The following is an 18,912-nucleotide window of genomic DNA, read 5'->3' as shown; positions in this document are numbered from 1 at the left end:
ACTGACTCCGGCCCCCACAGGAAAAAGTTTGGGGACCCCTGCCGTAATGCATAAATTTCATGAAAATCACCCCCCTGGAAAATATTTTTTTTCTTTTTCAGCGCTTATATTGTTACAGAAAAGGATGATGTGTAGGTCTTGAAAGCTCAGTTGAAATGGTGTCAAGCAGCTGGCAAAACACAGGAGCTGATCACATGCTGTCTCTTGTAGCGGAGTTTAGTGCTGCCACCCAATATGTTTTGGCCCAATGTGGTACTACACTGAAAGGCGCACGACTCTAAATTTGGAACTTCCCAGGACATTGTAATCCTCACTTGTGCTTTTAGGAAGTGAGCTGGCATATTTGCGTAAAACGAGGCTCTCCATCCGATCACTTGGCCTGCCAGATCCTTCCGGGCGACAAACGGCTGCCACGGCGGCGCCGTTAAATCCGGATTAGGCCGATGGTGTCCTAATCTGTACGTGCTCTGCGTTGATCCTCACCGGTCGGCCGCCTCTGTCGAAATACTTAAAGCCGTGTAAAATGGAGGCGCTCGCCTGCAGATGCGACCCCTTTTTTGTGTGTGCCCCCACCATTCATTTGTCACGTGCCATAAATTTTATTTTTCCTTGCGAGATTTCTATGAGAAAGTATGAAATCCCTAAAATTTTAAATCTTTCTCAGGCGTCTTTGAAAATAATCAAAGCATTATTTTTAGTCTACTGGCATCATCTCACATTATCTCCTTTTACATTGGAGCCAGTCACAAGAAGACTTAAGACGTGCTGTGAATTCGAAATTCAGGATAGAAGCATTTGAAAATTAAATAAAATTGCATTTTATTCAGAAATAATTTCACACATCACTCCATAGCTGTTCTTCAAATGGCATTGGTCATCATCGAACGATGAACACACAATTGGAAAATAAAATACAATCATGACAAAGAGCGTACAATAATGCTATAAAGTAAATTAATGGAGACATTGGCTTCAAAAAACATACCTCAATGGCTGCACAATAATACTGAGAGAAGTAAGGTCCAAATCTTGAGCAAACGGCAGCTATTAGTGGCACCGCTCCAGCGGTGAAAATGAACGCTGCTCAATAAACTAGCGAACTAACAGGAGAGGGGGGCATCGCCGAGCCTGCGCTGTTTACAGTTTCTCTGCCTTATTGAAATATTAACTGGTGTTCACCCCCGCTTCCCGACGTGAAAGCAATGCTTGAAAGTAACAAATTAGCACTGGCGTGATGCCAAACAAGTCAGAGTACAACAAAGGGAAGCGGGCCGCAAGTACACTGCTGGCCAAAAGTATTGGCACCTCTGCAATTCTGTCAGCCAATGCTGAATTTCTCCCAGAAAATGATTGCAATTACAATGCTTTGATAGTAATATCTTCATTTATTTTGCTTGCAATGAAAAAAACACAAAAGAGAATGGGAAGCAAAAATTAAATCATTATTATTTTACACAAAACTCCAAAAATGGGCTAGACCAGGGGTTTTCAACCCAGTCCTCAAGGCACACTGTGGGTCCTGGTTTTTGTTCCAGCCGATCCAGCAGAGACAGTTGAACCAATGAGGCTTCTGCTAAAACAAGCCACACCTGACTGCAATCAACTGATTGCACTTGTAAAACACCAGATTGGGGAAAAAGTGTTGTCATCTTGTTTGGTAAGAATGAAATCCTGCACCCACAGTGTGCCTTAGTGGAATAGGTTGGGGACCCCTGGGCTAGACAAATGTATTGGGACTAGGCTTGTTCCGATCATGTTTTTTTGCTCCCGATCCGATCCCGATCGTTTTACTTTGAGTGTCTGCTGATCCCGATATTTCCCGATCCGATTGCTTTTTTTTTTGCTCCCGATTCAATTCTAATCATTCCCAATCATTTTTCCCGATCATATACATTTTGGCAATGCATTAAGAAAAAAATGAATAAAACTCGGACAAATATATACATTCAACATACAGTACATAAGTACTGTATTTGTTTATTATGACAATAAATCCTCAAGATGGCATTTACATTATTACCATTCTGTCTGTGGAGGTGATCTACGGATAGAAAGACTTATAATTCTTAAAGGATAATTGTGACTTTGTATATTGTGACTAAATATTGCAATTAAGTGTATTTGTTGAGCTTTCAGTAAATGATACTGTAGCCATTTAACTGTTCTGCCCAAATGCATGATGGGAAGTGCACCCATGACTATGTGTAGTGGCAACAATTGATACTTCTTCTCTGCTTGGGAAATAACACAGGGTGTTAAGAAAAAGATCAACTACTACCTTGCTTCTCCACATTGCTTCCCACGATATTTCTGATTGTTGAGAGAGGGATTGTAAGGCTTTAGCCAATTAAAAAAAGGCCCCAAAGACTGCCAAAATTCACTCTACTCATCTTACGATGCCTTTTAGCTCTATATGTAGGTAAAACGGCGCCATTATAGATTGAACGCGACAATGCGTGAGTGGGTCGTGCAGCGCATGCGTTAATTGCATTAAATATATTAACGTGATTATTTTTTTAAAAAATTAATTACCGCCGTTAACACGATTAATTTCATAGCCCTACTTTAAGCCAAAAGTAAAGACTCTGGATGAGTGTAAGACATTTTGTCTGTAACGTTACATACAATAAGAAAACGAGTTAATTAAAAAAAAAAAAAAAAAGTCATGTCCGATATTTTTTTGCCGATTCCGATCGATCGGGACATCTTTAATTGGGACCCTTTGAAATATCATGTAATACTTCTCTAATTTGTGTAATCAACAGCACCTGTTACCTACCTGTGGTTGCAATAACTAAATCACACATGCAGCCAGTTAAAATGGATTAAAGTCGACTCAACCTCGAAAATGTGTCCTTGTGTGTACCACATTGAGCATGGAGAAAAGACCAAAGAACTGCCTGGGGACTTGAGAAGGAAAATTGCGAAGAAGCATGGGCAATCTCAAGGCTACAAGTCCATCTCCAAAGACCTGAATGTTCCCACGTCTACCGTGCGCAGTGTCATCAATAAGTGTATACCCCATGGCACTGTGGCTCACCTCCTTAGATGTGGAAGTAAAAGAAAAATTGACGAGAGATTTAAATAAAAGATTGTGCGGATAGTGGATAAAGAACCTCGGCTAACATTCAAACAAGTTCAAGCTGTCCCGCAGTCCGAGGGTACAACAATGTCCACCTGTACTATCTGTCAGCATCTGAATGAAAAGGGACTCTATGGTAGGATTCCCAGGAACACCCCACTTCTGACCCAGAGACATATAAAAGCCAGGCTGAAGTTTGCCAAAACTTACCTGAGAAAACCAAACAAGTTTTGGAAGAATATTCTCTGGTCTCATGAGACGAGTAGAGCTTTTTGGGGAAAAAGGCATCAACATAGAATTTACAGGAAAAAATACTAGGCCTTCAAAGAAAAGAACACGGTCCCCACAGTCAAACATGGCGGAGGTTCCCTGATGTTTTGGGGTTGCTTTGCTGCCTCTGGCACTGGACTGCTTGACCGTGTCCATGGCATTATGAAGCCTGACGACTACCAACAAATTTTGCAGTATAATGTAGGGCCCAGTGTGAGAAAGCTGGGTCTCCCTCAGAGGTCATGGGTCTTCCAGCAGGACAAACACCCAAAACACACTTCAAAAAGCACTAGAAAATGAAAGCATTGGAAACTTCTAAAGTGGCCAGCAATGAGTCAAGACCTGAATCTCCACCTGTGGAGAGGTTTGGAGAAGTCACCCTTCCAATCTCAGCGACCTGGAGCAGTTGGCCAAAGAAGAATGGTCTCAAATTCCAGCAGAGCATTGTTAGAAATGGATACCGGAAGCGTTTGTTCACAATCATTTTTTCTAAAGGTTGTGCTACAAAGTATTAGGCTGAGGATGCCACTACTTTTTGCCAGCCCATTTTTGGAGATTTGTGTAAAATGATAATGATTTAATGTTTTTTTCAGTGCAAGCAAAATAAATGAAGACATTACTACCGAAGCATTTGTAATGGCAATCATTTTCTGGGAGAAATTGAGCATTATCTGACAGAATTGCAGGTGTGCCAATACTTTTGGCCAGCACTGTACTAAGTATTTCCATATTTTTCATCTTTGAACCTTATTTCATCATTCTGTATTAATATTCATTTTTATTTCATTTTCCATTTTTAATATTGTCAGCTTCGGTCGTGCATGGACACACAGTGGAAGTTGCGTCACTTAATGCTTCAATTGATCAAGTCCTTCACAGCTAACGAGTAATCTGTTCAGACTTCAATCTTAGTGTAACTTCCTCCCACTCTACTGCAGGATTACCCACGCTTCCCACCCAGCCTTATGATACATAATGTAAGATTTGAGTACGTTTCCGTGGGATTCCGCTCCCCATTAAAAAATCAGAACATCAGTCCGAGCCGTTGCAGTCATGCGCACATCGTCCGTCATCCGTGCAAATGGTTCACGCTTTGCCAGGCGCGCTCGTCCTCATCCACGTATATTTTGGACTTTCAGCTCTCTGCGACCAAAAAGTTGCGCCAGTTGATGCGTAAAAAACAGCGTTGCATTAATCAAAGTTTTAGTTAATAACCACCCCCCCAACCGCCTCCTTCACCTTCGTTTCAGAAGAAAATATAAGATGATAAAAATGTTTGCTTCTTAATATAAGTATGAAAATGGAACATCCTAATCAGAAATTCATTTGAAATTTTAAAGCTTTGGGTAATCTCTTTTTGCACAAAGTAGGAAGTCATGTTTTCCAACAAGTGTTAATGATTGCATTTGTTTGGTGCTGTGCTGTGATCAACAAATCACGTTGAGCGATAAATGTGCGCCATTGATTACGGCGTTTTTAAATAGCGGACTTTTCATCAATCAATGGCTCCCTGAAAGGTTAGACGCCATTAGCTGCTGATTAGATTCATCACAGGGGCCTTCAAATTAAAACAGGAAGTCAATGGGGAGCATCCTACGAACACTTTCTCGCACTTCATCAAATGATGTAGGGCTCAACCATGAATCCATTTTATTGATGCCTAGATAGCGTCATTTTTTTTCTTCTTCTGCTTGTCCAAACCGATGTGAACTCATGACAAAAAAACAATGTAAATGCAAGCCAAATGTTTCAGATTTGGGCATTTGAGGCAGTGTCGTTTTTGGCAGCCCTTTAACGAGAACTACCAAGGGTGGATCACTTGATACAAATCACTTTTGTTACCAGAGAAGGTTCATCTGACTCTAATCGGCATATCTTTTGTGAGTATTGAGGTCCTCATTTGTCATTTCCATTCACACTCTGAAAACCACATGGTTGGATTGCTCCAGTTAGCATCTTGAGTGTTGGCAGGGCAGGGTTGCCTTGGCTTTATCGGACGGTAGACCGCTCAGGCAGGCAATCGGGCGGACAACCTTTTAACTGCATGTTTATTTTAGGTTTTTGTGTTTTCCCCTCCTAGTGTGACTTATTCCTGTGATTGCCCATTGATTTCACCTGGTGTGACTGCTCCTAGTGTATCCTCCAACTGCATCCTCCTGTGTCAACCGTGTCTGTGTCTATATTAGCTACCCGTTTTTGTTGATTCTTGTCGCGACATTGTGCATGTCCACATTCATGTCAGCGGTTTTTCCTTAGCTCCTCGTCCTGCTTCGAAATTTGTAGAATTATACTTCCATTCATTCACATAATCATATGTGGAAGCAGTTACATTGCTTTCTCCATCCTATCCTCTTTGTTGATTGATGTCATCACTCGAAATTAATATATCTATAAGTGGGGCAAATAAGTATTTAGTCAACCACTAATTGTGCAAGTTCTCCCACTTGAAAATATTAGAGAGGCCTGTAATTGTCAACATGGGTAAACCTCAACCATGAGAGACAGAATGTGTGCCAGAATACTTGGTTATGTACCCTTTGTTGGCAGTAACGGAGGCCAAACGTTTTCTGTAACTCTTCACAAGCTTTTCACACACTGTTGCTGGTATTTTGGCTTATTCCTCTATGCAGATCTCCTCTAGAGCAGTAATGTTTTGGGGCTGTCCTTGGGCAACACGGACTTTCAACTCCCTCCACAGATTTTCTATGGGTTGAGATCTGGAGAATGGCTAGGCCACTCCAGGGCCTTGAAATGCTTCTTACGAAGCTACTCCTATGTTGCCCCGGCCGTGTGTTTGGGATCATTGTCATGCTGAAAGACCCAGCCACGTCTCATATTCAATGCCCTTGCTGACAGAAGGAGATTTTCACTCAAAATCTCTCGATACGTGGCCCCATTAATTCTTTCCTTTACGTAGATCACTTGTCGTGGTCCCTTTGCAGAAAAACAGCCCCAAAGCATGATGTTTCCACCCCCATGCTTCAGTGGGTATGGTGTTCTTCAGATGCAATTCAGTATTCTTTCTCCTCCAAACACGAGAACCTGTGTTTCTACCAAAAAGTTCTATTTTGGTTTCATCTGACCATAACTCATTCTCCCAGTCCTCTTCTGGATCATCCAAATGCTCTCTAGCGAACCGCAGACAGGCCTGGACGTGTACTGGCTTCAGCAGGGGGACACGTCTGTTAGTCCAGGATTTGAGTCCCTGGCGGCGCATTGTGTTACTGATTGTAGCCTTTGTTACTGTGGTCCCAGCTCTCTGAAGATCATTCACTAGGTCCCCCCGTGTGGTTCTGGGATTTTTGCTCACCGTTCTTATCATTTTGACGCCATGGGGTGAGATCTTGCATGGAGCCCCAGATCGAGGGAGATTATCAGTGGTCTTGTATGTCTTCCATTTTCTAATAATTGCGCCAACAGTTGATTTCTTTACACCAAGCGTTTTACCTATTGCAGATTGTCTTCCCAGCTTGGTGCAGGTCTACAAGTTTGTCTCTGGTGTCCTTCGACAGCTATTTGGTCATGGCCGTAGTGGAGTTTGGAGTGTGACTGACTGAGGTTGTGGACAGGTGTCTTTTATACCAATAATGAGTTAAAAGAGGTGCCATCAATACAGGTAACGGGCGGAGCCTCGTTAGAAGAAGTTAGACCTCTTTGACAGCCAGAAATGCTTTTTTGTAGGTGACCAAATACTTATTTTCCACTCTAATTTGGAAATAAATTCTTTAAAAATCAATGTTTTTTCACATTCTGTCTCTCACGGTTGAGGTTTACCCATGTTGACAATTACAGGCCTTTGAAATCTTTTCAAGTAGGAGAACATGCACAGTTGGTGGTTGACTAAACACTTATTTTCCCCACTGTAGCAGCCCAAACAAAAATGTTTCAGCATAAACGAATGGCAACATTTTGGTTCCGTTTTGCGATAAATGGGGGTTGGGTGATGTCATCACTCAAAATTAATATCTCTATCTCAAAAACGATAGCATCACAAATGAAAATGTTTACATCACAAACATAGCACAAGCGATTGACACCAATTTTTTAGCCATTTTAATCAAAAGAGGGTGCTGGGTGACCTCAGATTGATCTGTAAAAGAATTGTTCATATCATATATAAAATTGTTTCAGCACAAACCTAGCACAAACGAACGACATTTTTCTATAAATTTGCGTATGATTGGGAGGTGCTGAACCATGATTAATCATTTCTTTACAGAGGGAATGGGAGTTTTTGTTAGGAGTGCGTGAGCAGTGGTGGGATCCCAAAGCAGACAGGCCGGTTGTGAGGAACAGTAATTTATTGGCAAACACGATACGAATGTTGATGATGGGAGAGCCAAGGCAGAAGGCGTGTGATGTTTGGCTCGGAGTGGTTTCGCCGAGGGCGATGATGAGGCTCGGAAGGAGTCGGGCGAAGGGTCCGGCAAAAGTAGTAAAAAAAAATGGTAATCAAAAACGATGTCTCAAAACGCGAGATGCAACTGACGGAAGGAACCAGACGAGTTGATCGGGCGACGAGGCGGTGGCGTCCACCGGCTTTTAAAGATAGCTGATTGTCATTGCTCCACCAATCAGACGTCCTAACCTATAATCAGATAAAAACATGTCCACCTGCCCAAGGCGGGTCGGGCCTCAGGAGCCCTAACAGTCCTAAAAGGATTTTTTTTTTTCCGAACAAAATTTGTAGCTTTTCTTCTTTTGTGTTCACGTAAAATAATTGCGGTTCTCTATTCTCAGGGGTCCGATGTGGGTAAGACGTCGCCCACCAAGACGGTCCAGAACGGAAGCCCCTCCAAGTGCCCCCGATTTCTCAAGATCAAGAACTGGGAGACGGGAAGCGTCCTGAATGACACGCTCCACCACAGCTCCACAAAGGTGAGCATATGTATGTGTATACACAGACTTCATAATGATATTGACGGGGCGCGGGGCCGATGAATAGGGAGCCTGCATTGTTGCCGTGGCGTGACATAAGCTTTTTTCGTTGATAATCCTTGTGAATAAATGCTTAAATCCCTGAATTCTTTATAGATATGGACGTAACACAATCTCGATTCTTGGTTAAAAGCAAATACAAAACATGTTGTTAGCATTTTACGTAAATATGTCTAAGTACAAGCTAGTCCGTTAGTCAATGTGGCGGCCGCCTGATGTAAACAGTTTTTCCGGTAAAAATTCTTGTGAAAAGATGCTTAAATCCCTGAATTCTTTATAGATATGGACGTAAAATAGTTTCGATTCTTGGTTAAAAGCAAATACAAAACATGTGGTTAGCATTTTATGTAAATACAGTATGTGGAAGTATGATGCTAGTCTGTTAGTTAATGTGGCGGCTGCCATTTGTTAACAGAGCTTTTTTGGTGAAAATTCATATGAATAAATGCTTAAATGCCTAAATTCTTTACAGATATGGATGTAAAATTGTCTTGATTCTTGGTTAAAAGCAAAAAAAAAAAAACGTGCAGGTAGCATTTATTTTACGTGAATGTCGAAGTACTAAACTAGCTGGTCAGTCAATGTGGCGGCCTCCATGTGTAAACAGAGCTTTTCCGTTGAAAATTATTGTGAACAAATGCTTAAATCTCCGAATTCTTTATAGATATGATTGTAAAACCAGTCGCGATTCTTGGTTGCAAGCAAAAAATGTGCAGTTAGCATTTATTTTACATAAATATGTCAAAGTACGATGCTAGTCTCAGTCAATGTGGCTGCCGCCTTATGTAAACGGAGATTTTCCGGTGAAAATTCTTGGGAATAAATGCTTAAATCTCAGAATTCTTTATAGATATGGATGTAAAACAGTCTTGATTCTTTGTTAAAAGCAAAACAAAAACAAAAAAACATGCAGTTTGCATTTATTTTACATAAATATGTGGAAGTACGATGCTAGTCTGTTAGTCAATGTGGCGGCTGACATATGTAAACAAAGCTTTTTCGGTAAAAATTCATGTGAATAAATGCTTAAATCCCTAAATTCTTTATAGATATGGATGTAAAACAGTCTTGATTCTTGGTTAAAAACAAAACAAAAAAATAACTGCAGCTAGCATTTATTTTACGTGAATTTCGAAGTACTATGCTTGTCTGTTAGTCAATGTGGCGGCCGCCTGATGTAACCAGTTTTTCCGTTAAAAGTTCTTGTGAATAAATGCTTAAATCCCCAAATTCTTTATAGATATGAACGTAAAACAGTCTCGATTCTGTTAAAATGGCAAAAAACAAACAAACTGGCAGTTAGCATTTATTTTACGTAAATATGTCGAAAAATGATGCTAGTCCGTCAGTCAGTGTGACAGCCCCCATATGTAAACAGAGCTATTTTCATTGAAAATTATTGTAAATAAATGCTTAAATCCCTGAATTCTACATAGATATCAACATAAAACAGTCTCGATTCTTTGTTAAGAGCAAAAAAACAAAAAAAAAAAAAACGGGCAGTTAGCATTTATTTTACATAAATATGTCGAAGAATGTTGCTAGTCTGTTAGACAATGAGGCAGCAGCCTTACAACAAAAAACTTTTTACGTTGAAAATTCTTGTAAGCGAAACGAAAAATCTGATCATTACGTTGAATCCTTGAACAAATCATTCCTGAGACAATCCTCCCTGTTTGTATGCGGTACAGCTTTCGTACTTTTTCAACCTAAATCCGGCGTTTATCGTTGCATGTGTCGCGGCGACCCACTGCGAATAACTGAAGTGGATTGTGGGATGGCCCCCTACTTGAAGGCATGGCGCAGTGAAGGTGGAATCTGACCCGTCAAGATCATTATGCTGTATATTAGTGATGTCCCGATCCGATACTTGGTATCGGCGACGGATATGGCTATTTTTAGAGCATTGGGTTTACGGCAGCCGAAAAGCACGATGGTACTGATCACACGCGACTACTAGATCGGATCCGAACTTAACACCAAATCCAATACGGTCCGTTATTCCCCCCCAAAAAAACGTATCTGGTGTCGATACCGATTATCAGCTCGGGACATCACTAATATTCTTATTATTAAAATTAAAACAAAAAGAGGAGGTGGCCGCACGGTAATGCGACAGTGAGAATCAAGCTACGGGATTTGTTGTGGAACTCGGAACACACTCACCCGGTGACTGAAAGCGACAGCTGGCGGCTGCGGCGTTTGTTCGGCGCCATGGCGTCGAAAAGAAAATCTGCTTTGAGTCCTGTTAAGAACTCTTTTAAAGCAAACTTAATGAAAATGTTGAATGGACGAGTCGTGGCCTGCCAATATGGAAGCGGAGTGGGAGGGGATAGGGTCGAGTCCAACTATCGGCGGTTATCGGCAGTTACCAGGCAACCAGGAAGTTGCGGCTTTCAGCTGCCGCGCGATTTGTTAACGCTGCCTCTCTCGAACTCATCCAACTTGTGAGCAGGGCGTTTTATTAGCGTGGCGGATTTGATACATCTTCCAGCTAGCCGTCAATGTCCCCAATTTGCTTTTTATCACTAATGCGCGCTCATCTCTTTTCTCATCTTCTTCCACCCACCCGTCACCTCTTATGCTCTCCTCACTCGCCTGGTTCCAATCTTTTTTTCTTTCAATAAAGTGTGTACTCATCTTTTCAGATGTTTTCTTGTGCTCTGGGTGTTAGGTTTCCATTTCTACTGTACTTTCAATTTCAGCTATACAGATGCCCTGTTGCCGGAGGTGGGTAGAGTAGACAAGAATTTTTAATCATGTAAGAGTAACGTTACTTCAAAATAATAAAAGTAAAAGTAGTCATTCATAAATGTACTCAAGTATTCATTGAAAAGTATTCGGGTAAAATGTACGAGTAGTACTACTACATGTTTGCACCAGTGCATGAGTTTGTAATACCGTATTGGCCCGAATATAAGACGGCCCTGATTATAAGACGAACCCCTCTTTTTTAAGACTCAAGTTTGAAAAAAGATTTTTTTGAACACCCAGTTAGTTTTAATTCAGAAAATAATTACAGTATAGCCGAAACAAATGATTATAACAATATACTTGAGAGAAAAAGCATGTTATTTTGCCTCATTCAAATCTTAATATCTGAACATTTAAATATGTAAACTAAAGTGCAATCACATTCGTAAATGAATGGCTTCTGGTTTTTGCACTGTAAATAAACCAATCTATTGTGATAAAAGAACAAAATTGCAATAATTGCATTAACCATCAAAGTGAAGTCGAACTAACTGTAATCTTGAAACAAATCTGAATAAGGAATAACATTGCAATAAAATAATGCAAACTGGTTAAACTAAAAAGAGTAGCTAAGAACATCGCTTCAGTGATATCTGGTGTCATCAAGTGTCGTGAATGGGGAGCGTAGCTGAGATCTGTCATGACAGAACATCGCTTCAATGATATCTGGCGCCATCTAGCATCGTGAATGGGTATAATGTCTAGACCGCGAATATAAGACAACCTCCTCTTTTTCATTGTTATTTCAATGCAAAGAACAGTCTTATGTTCGGGCCAATACGGTACTATGTAGCGCAAGTCGACGCACATACATGTCTTTGCAGTACTGGTACACGTGTTTGTAATTCTAGTACACGTTTGCAGTCCTAGCACACATGTTTGTAGCGCAAGTACACGAGTGTGGAGCGCAAGTACACATGTTTGTAGGGCAAGTACACGCAAGTACACATTTTTAGCGCAAGTAAACTTATAGCGCAAGTACACGAGTTTGTAGCGCAAGTAAACTTATAGCACAAGTACACGTGTTTGTAGCCCAAGTACATGTTTGCAGTACTAGTACACGTTTTTGTAGCGCAAGTACACATATTTTTAGCAAAAGTACACAACTTTGTTGCACAAGTACATGAGTTGTAGCGCAAGTACACGTTATTTTTAGCGCAAGTACGCGAGTTTGCAGTCCTAGCACACGTGTCTGTAGCGCACGTAAACTTGTAGCACATAAACACGCATTTGTCACGCAAGAACACGTAAGTACACGTGTTTCTAGCGCAAGTACAAGTACGCGGGTTTGGAGCGCAAGTACACAAGTTTGTAGGGCAAGTACACGCAAGTACACATTTTTAGCGCAAGTACACGAGTTTGTAGCGCAAGTACATGTTTGCAGTACTAGTACACGTTTTGGTAGCGCAAGTACACGTTTTTGTTGCGCAAGTACACGCAAGTACACATTTTTTTAGCACAAGTACACAACCTTGTTGCACAAGTACAGGAGTTGTAGCGCAAGTACATGCAAGTACGCGAGTTTGTAGCGCAAGTACGCAAGTTTGCAGTCCTAGCACACGTGTCTGTAGCGCACGTAAACTTGTAGCACATAAACACGCATTTGTCGCGCAAGAACACGTAAGTACACGAGTTTCTAGCGCAAGTACAAGTACGCGGGTTTGTAGTGCAAGTACGCGTGTTTGTAGCGCAAGTACACGCAAGTACGCGAGTTTGCAGTCCTAGCACACGTGTCTGTAGCGCACGTAAACTTGTAGCACATGAACACGCATTCGTAGCGCAAGAACACGTAAGCATGTGTTTCTAGCGCAAGTACATGTGTAGCGCAAGCAAGTACACGCTAGAATGCGTGTTTGTAGTGCAAGTGCACCATGTATGCTGTATGCATATACTTGTCTTTTTTCTGCAACCTTAGTTTACAGAGCCTATGGAGTTCTGGCAACCTGGACGAAGACAAAGAACTGATCTCGTAATTGGCTGATTGTTGAAGGGCGAGACCTCCATTGTAATCAAAACAGAAACTCTTAAGTGCTGAAATTCAACTTTTAAAATGGAAAACTCTAGGTTTAACCATTGAGAACCGTGACTGCCAGTCAGGCGAAAGTACCACTACACTGTGCGACAAATAGTTTATGATTAGGTTGCCGCTTCAGTCCATAATATCAGTCAGAAAAACTTCCTTCAGTATTTAACATTGTCACCGAGCAGTCAAAATGCTTGTAACATGGTCGGCAATATGAGGAACTCTTCTCTGGCATTCGGCGAGTTCATACATCCGCTTCTTTTATCCCTCTGCTCGATTTCCTCGCGGTGTTTGGACTGGCCGCCACGGATGGTTTATTTTGGCCGCTACTGAGTGCATTTTCCCCGAGATGAGCCAAGTTTGGACTGACACCGGAGTCGCTGTCGCAGCCCGTCATCGTCTGGCGTAACGAAGGCTAAACGACAGCTGACGTTATAATCAGCCAAGACGGCTCAGCAAAAATTATTCTCTTTGCATCGCTTCCTCTTCTTCTGGATTTTCCACGCTTCGTCCTGTCACAGCACATACATGACTCACCGCCTCAATTGTATGTCAGCCATCTCGTATAAAATAGTCATGATCCCCTCGGGGCATTAGACATGATTAGTATTATTTACATTTTTTTTTTTTTTTAAAAGGACCTTTCATTTCAATTGAAATCAATGGCAGATACTTAGAGGCCAGTCTTTAAAAAGACAATACCGTAGCTGACTTTTGACATTCCAAGATTCCTCACACCCCCCTTTTTAGTGCTGAACTGGTGCCGTATTTATATAATCTTCCAGGGAAACGTTGTTTTTGGCTGCTCTTATCATTTTTGTCTTGTTTTGGACAAAATACTTTATAGTCTTAGTCATATTTTAGCCGTATCAAAATGTGCTCTATATCTAGTTTTAGTCAACGAATATTCAAAATGTTTTCGTCTGTAAACATTCCAAAGTTTTAGTCCAAAGATAAATAATTTTTGTTTTTTTTAAATGAACATTGACAGACGAGTACATATTGTAGCATCTACAAGGACAACACCAGTTTTGTTTTCTTATGGTTTTATTTAGGACTGTAAAACGATTAAATTTTTTAATCGCGTTAATTACAGCTTAAAAATTAATTAATCGTAATTAATCGCAATTAATACCATCTATAAAATATGCCACATTTTTCTGTAAATTATTGTCAGAATGGAAAAATAAGATACAAGACTGATATAAACATCAACATACGGTACATAAGTACTGCATTTATTATAACAATAAATCAACAAGATGGGATTAATATTATTAACATTCTCTTAAAGCGATCCATGGATAGAAAGACTTGTCGTTCTTGAAAGATAAATGTTCGTACAAGTTATAGAAATTTTATATTAAAACCTCTCCTAATGTTTTTGTTTTATTAAAATTTGTAAAATTTTCAATCAAAAAATAAACTAGTAGCTCGCCATTGTAGATGTCAATAATTACACCATGCTCACTCATGGTTCTAACCCATAAAATCAGTTGGACCCAAGCACCAGCAGAGGGCGCCAAACACCACAAAACAAGTAACAAGCTGACATTACACTACTGTCATTTTATTCTGTTTGAGCGGGGCATGTGCGTTAATTGCGTCAAATATTTTAACGTGATTAATTAAAAAAATTACCGCCCGTTAACGCGATATTTTTGACAGCCCTAGTTTTATTACTGCTATACTAACTACTATAAGCCGTAGAGACAACAAAAATCAACACAACAACAGTTTAACAGGACTCTGGCTATGTTAAAGTTCATGCTAATGCAAATGTTACGCCAATGCTACGAGTTACATTTAGCATGTGATGATCACTCAGCACAGACCATTGTTTTCGTCGACGATAACGAAAATATTTCGTCGACAATATTTTCATGACTGTGACGTGACGATAGCGAGCTAAAAATGTCTTGATGTGTCGAGTTGAATGCCAGTTTTTGTCTGATGAAACGAAAATGCAACATAGTTTCGGTCATATGTTCACAATTTGTTTGAGTTCAGAGTTTGGGTTGTGCCACTCATGTGATATGTGCTGGTTCCGTTATCCCCAAGGGGGTGCTTATGAGCAGTCATAGTTAAAGAAGAAGAAAAAAAAAAAAGCAAAATAGTTCGTAAGACTAGAACTACCAAAGGTGGATCAGTTTATACAAATCACTTGTATCCAGAGAAGCTTCATCTGACTCTAATCAGCATAAATTTTGTGAGCATTTCGGTCCTCATTAGTCATTTCTATTTACACTCACAAAACCGCAGGGTTAGATTGCTCCAATTAGTGGACAGTGGACCACTCAGGCAGGCAATCGGGTGGACAACCTTTTTACCTATTCCAAAAGCTCTAGTTTGCCTACACCTCCTTTTTATAGGAGGTACAGTGTAGCAAATTTTTCAGACAGAGAGTGATTGAGACAGTTATTTTGTGATGTTTTCATGTCTGACACTTCTCAGTGAATCCTCAGCAAAAAAGTGTTTTGATATCTTCCTAAAATTTTGTCAAACCCCATGAGTCAATCAAAATTGAAAAATGAGCGTCAGAGGTGTTAAAGAGAATGTTTTGTCAAAGCACAGACAGCATTTCTGAATTGAGGGGTAACGTTACAATGCCACCGCTCATCCAGATGCAATGCAGAATTGGACTTTCCTCCCTTCTACACCTTGGTGCATATCAGCACTACAACTCTTCTTTACTCTATCAGTTTGTCTACACTATAAACTTATCTCTACAGCTTCATGTCCTGATCATTATGTTTTAGTGTTTGGTAACTACTCAGTATGGTTGTCTAATGTGATCAAATTGTGCACAATTTGACAAAATTGGGAAGATATCAGAGCACTTTTTTGCTGGGGATTTTACACGAGAGACTATCTGACATTACAGCATTGAGAACAGCTGTCTCACTCTCTCTGAATATGTAGTTGCACTGTTTCTTGTATGTATGGAGCTAACATTGTCATATTGCTGATGATGGATGGCTGATGATGCACAACACAAGTCTTTTTTTGCACTAAAAAGCTTTTTATTCAATAAAGAAACATGTGCAAAAGACAACAAAAGAAGCTATATACAAGGGACGGTGTACTAAAAAACAACATTTTAAACACTTCGCCCTTCTCCCGGGGAAAAATTGGAGGTTGTTACCGAAGTAATTTTTCCTTCTTCGCCTTCTTTGCGCCCACATGAGAGTGAGGCAATTCTTTTGCAAGACCCACCAAGAAGTGCACCAGTCTCTCTTGCCTTCAGGTGCATGCCTGATACAACACATATGCATTCGGTGCTGCCATGTCAGTCATACTGTAGAACACGGTGACTGGCCATCTCAGTGTTCCTCGTAGTTTAACAAAGCCAATGGATTTGCAAATATTCAGGATGCTACCGGTAATTGCAGCTGTCCAGAGTGAAACCCCGCCTTCACATCTAGGCAGCGACTCAACAGGAGTGTGTAGGGGGTTGTGTTCTTGATTGCTTGTTTGAGTGGTCTATTGTTTCACAAAGCCAAGTAGTCAGTTTGGTATCGGGGTCATCTGACGCCTTTCTGGTCTATATTCTCAGCCAAAAACACCCACGGGTATTCCAGTGTTAAATTTTTGTCTTGGTCTTTTGGACGAAACGACTTTTCAGTCTTAGTAATTTTTGAGTCATTTCAAAATGTTTCCGTCTCCATCTAGTTTTTGTCGAGGATGTCTCATACAAATTTCGTCCAGTTTTAGTCGACAGTTACTAGGTCTGACTTTTGACTAGTTATGTTTAAATGACATACAGTCACTGTTAACTTTATCTTTACAGATGCCATGCAGGTAACGTATCATATGCCATGGATTTTTTTCCCCTCCAGATGCCTACATGTGGCGAGAATGTGTGCCAGGGTTCTATCATGATGCCCAACCAGCACACCCGCAAGCCTGATGAAGCACGGCCCAAAGAAGAGCTCCTGACTTTGGCCACAGACTTCATCGACCAGTACTATACCTCCATCAAAAGGTAAGATGCGTACAGGGCTCCAGACTGTACCTACATTTTTTGCATTTCAGGCGCAGTACCCATTGTGCGAACATGACTGCCTGGTGAAGTACAGCTCCTATAACTACTGGAGAGGCCTATAGTTATAGGAACTAAGTACTCGGGTTTCTACAGTCCAAAAGTCACTTTTGATACCCCAGATGTAAGGGATGTTTTATAGATTTCCGTTCAATTAATTGCAGTGTTTACTTTTTAGGTCTGCAAATTTTAAAAACTCGTAAGTTCCCATCTCATGTATTCTTCAACATTTCCTTCGATTGAACATTGTTGGTTATTATCTGCTCCCTCTTTGGGATTTTAAAGGGTTGAATTGGTTGAACCCTTTGGTTGATTGCACCGCCTCTTGGTCGCCTTGGTATTGACTTTTACTGTTTCAATGGAAATCATTGGGAGATGGCTCATTTATTGATTGGGTGTGCTGATTACTTTGCCCAAATAATTGTGTATCTTTTAAGCAACTTTCCTCTTTGGAACACAGATACAGCTCAAAGGCTCACATGGACCGACTGGAGGAGGTGACCAAGGAGATCGAGACGTCAGGAACGTACCAACTTAAAGATACAGAGCTCATATATGGCGCCAAGCACGCCTGGAGGAACGCTGCCCGTTGCGTGGGGAGGATCCAGTGGTCTAAACTGCAGGCAAGAAACAATTAGTTCTTTTTGTTAAAAGGAAGCATGGCTAGAAAAACTTGTAATTCTTAAAAGATTAACCTCAGTATGACGTAAAGCAAGATTAAAACCCCTCTTAAAGTTTTCGTTTTTGTTATTCATTGTTGTTGACGTCGCAGGGCAGTGACGTCACTGGGTTACGCTGCCAAGAATCCAGAGTGTGACTCTTGCGGCATAAATATGTCATCTGTTCAACCCTTTCAATTTGAACCCGAGACAAACATGAATGAGCATGTAAGCACTGTGGATATTTCACAAAACGAGAAGCAAAAGCAAAATGAACAGGAAAGAAGGGATGAGACGAAAGTAGGACAAAACCAGTGTTAAGCTAGAATGTGCTTAAACCGGCGAAACGTCCCACAAGAGGCGAATTTGACACCCAAAGTACTTCCGTGCGCTTTCAGCTTGTTTTGTTTAGATGCACACAGGCAGAACAGACTAAAGATGCCTTAAGAAAATACTTAAACATACTAATATCAAATACGTGTGGTTTAAATACGCTACGTGACAAATGTGGTCAACAGGTCAACTATCTACCTTAAAGCTACCACAATGCTTATAAATATGAGAGGGAAACACATGCAAAAAGTATTTTGAGGCAATGAAAAGGTAATAAGACACAATAAATACACAAATAGTAAGTACTCGCCGCTTTTAACAGATTTGCGCAACATTAAGTAACACCACAAAGACCATGTTTTTCTACATCGATAGTACAGTATGTGTATTGTTTATCGATCTATTAGCTGCAATCATTCACTCAAGTTCTTAGATGGAAACCAACAAATCTGTTATGGTCTGCAAATGGGGAAGCAAGGCAGAAGCCCAAAAAAAGGGTCCATGACAGTTGGTCGGGATAAAATTTAAAAAAAAAGCGAGGGGGGAAAACCGCGGTGAGAGGCAGACAAATGAAAAAAAACCCAAAGCAATGATGCAACTCGCAACGAATTGATATACAAACTGTCAAATGATGGCAAGTAAAACTCTTGGCAAGCCGCCTAGGATCGGTTTTAAAAACAAAGCAGGATTGGTTTTAAATACACAGCTTATGAGCTGGAATTGGATGCAGGTACAATGTTGGAAACTCATCCCACACCTCTGTAACAAAAAAAATATGACCAGCAGCTGAATGTGACAAAAGTCATAGTCA

At 40.7% G+C, this 18,912-nt stretch overlaps 1 protein-coding gene across 1 annotated transcript in view; it reads left to right on the top strand.

Moving 5' to 3' along the window:
- nos1 (nitric oxide synthase 1 (neuronal)) overlaps positions 1-18,912 on the top strand; it is a 153,227-nt gene that overhangs the window by 54,493 nt on the left and 79,822 nt on the right. Inside the window, exons 4-6 of the mRNA XM_057831649.1 lie at positions 8,093-8,230; positions 16,907-17,052; positions 17,570-17,732. Of these exons, the coding sequence (XP_057687632.1) occupies positions 8,093-8,230; positions 16,907-17,052; positions 17,570-17,732 (447 nt within the window). The remainder of the gene's footprint in view (positions 1-8,092; positions 8,231-16,906; positions 17,053-17,569; positions 17,733-18,912) is intronic.

The sequence above is a fragment of the Corythoichthys intestinalis genome, chromosome 3 (genome assembly GCF_030265065.1).
Source record: "Corythoichthys intestinalis isolate RoL2023-P3 chromosome 3, ASM3026506v1, whole genome shotgun sequence".
Lineage (NCBI taxonomy): Eukaryota > Metazoa > Chordata > Actinopteri > Syngnathiformes > Syngnathidae > Corythoichthys > Corythoichthys intestinalis.
Note: the sequence above shows the minus strand (reverse complement) of the source record. Positions and strands in the feature narration are given on the sequence as shown.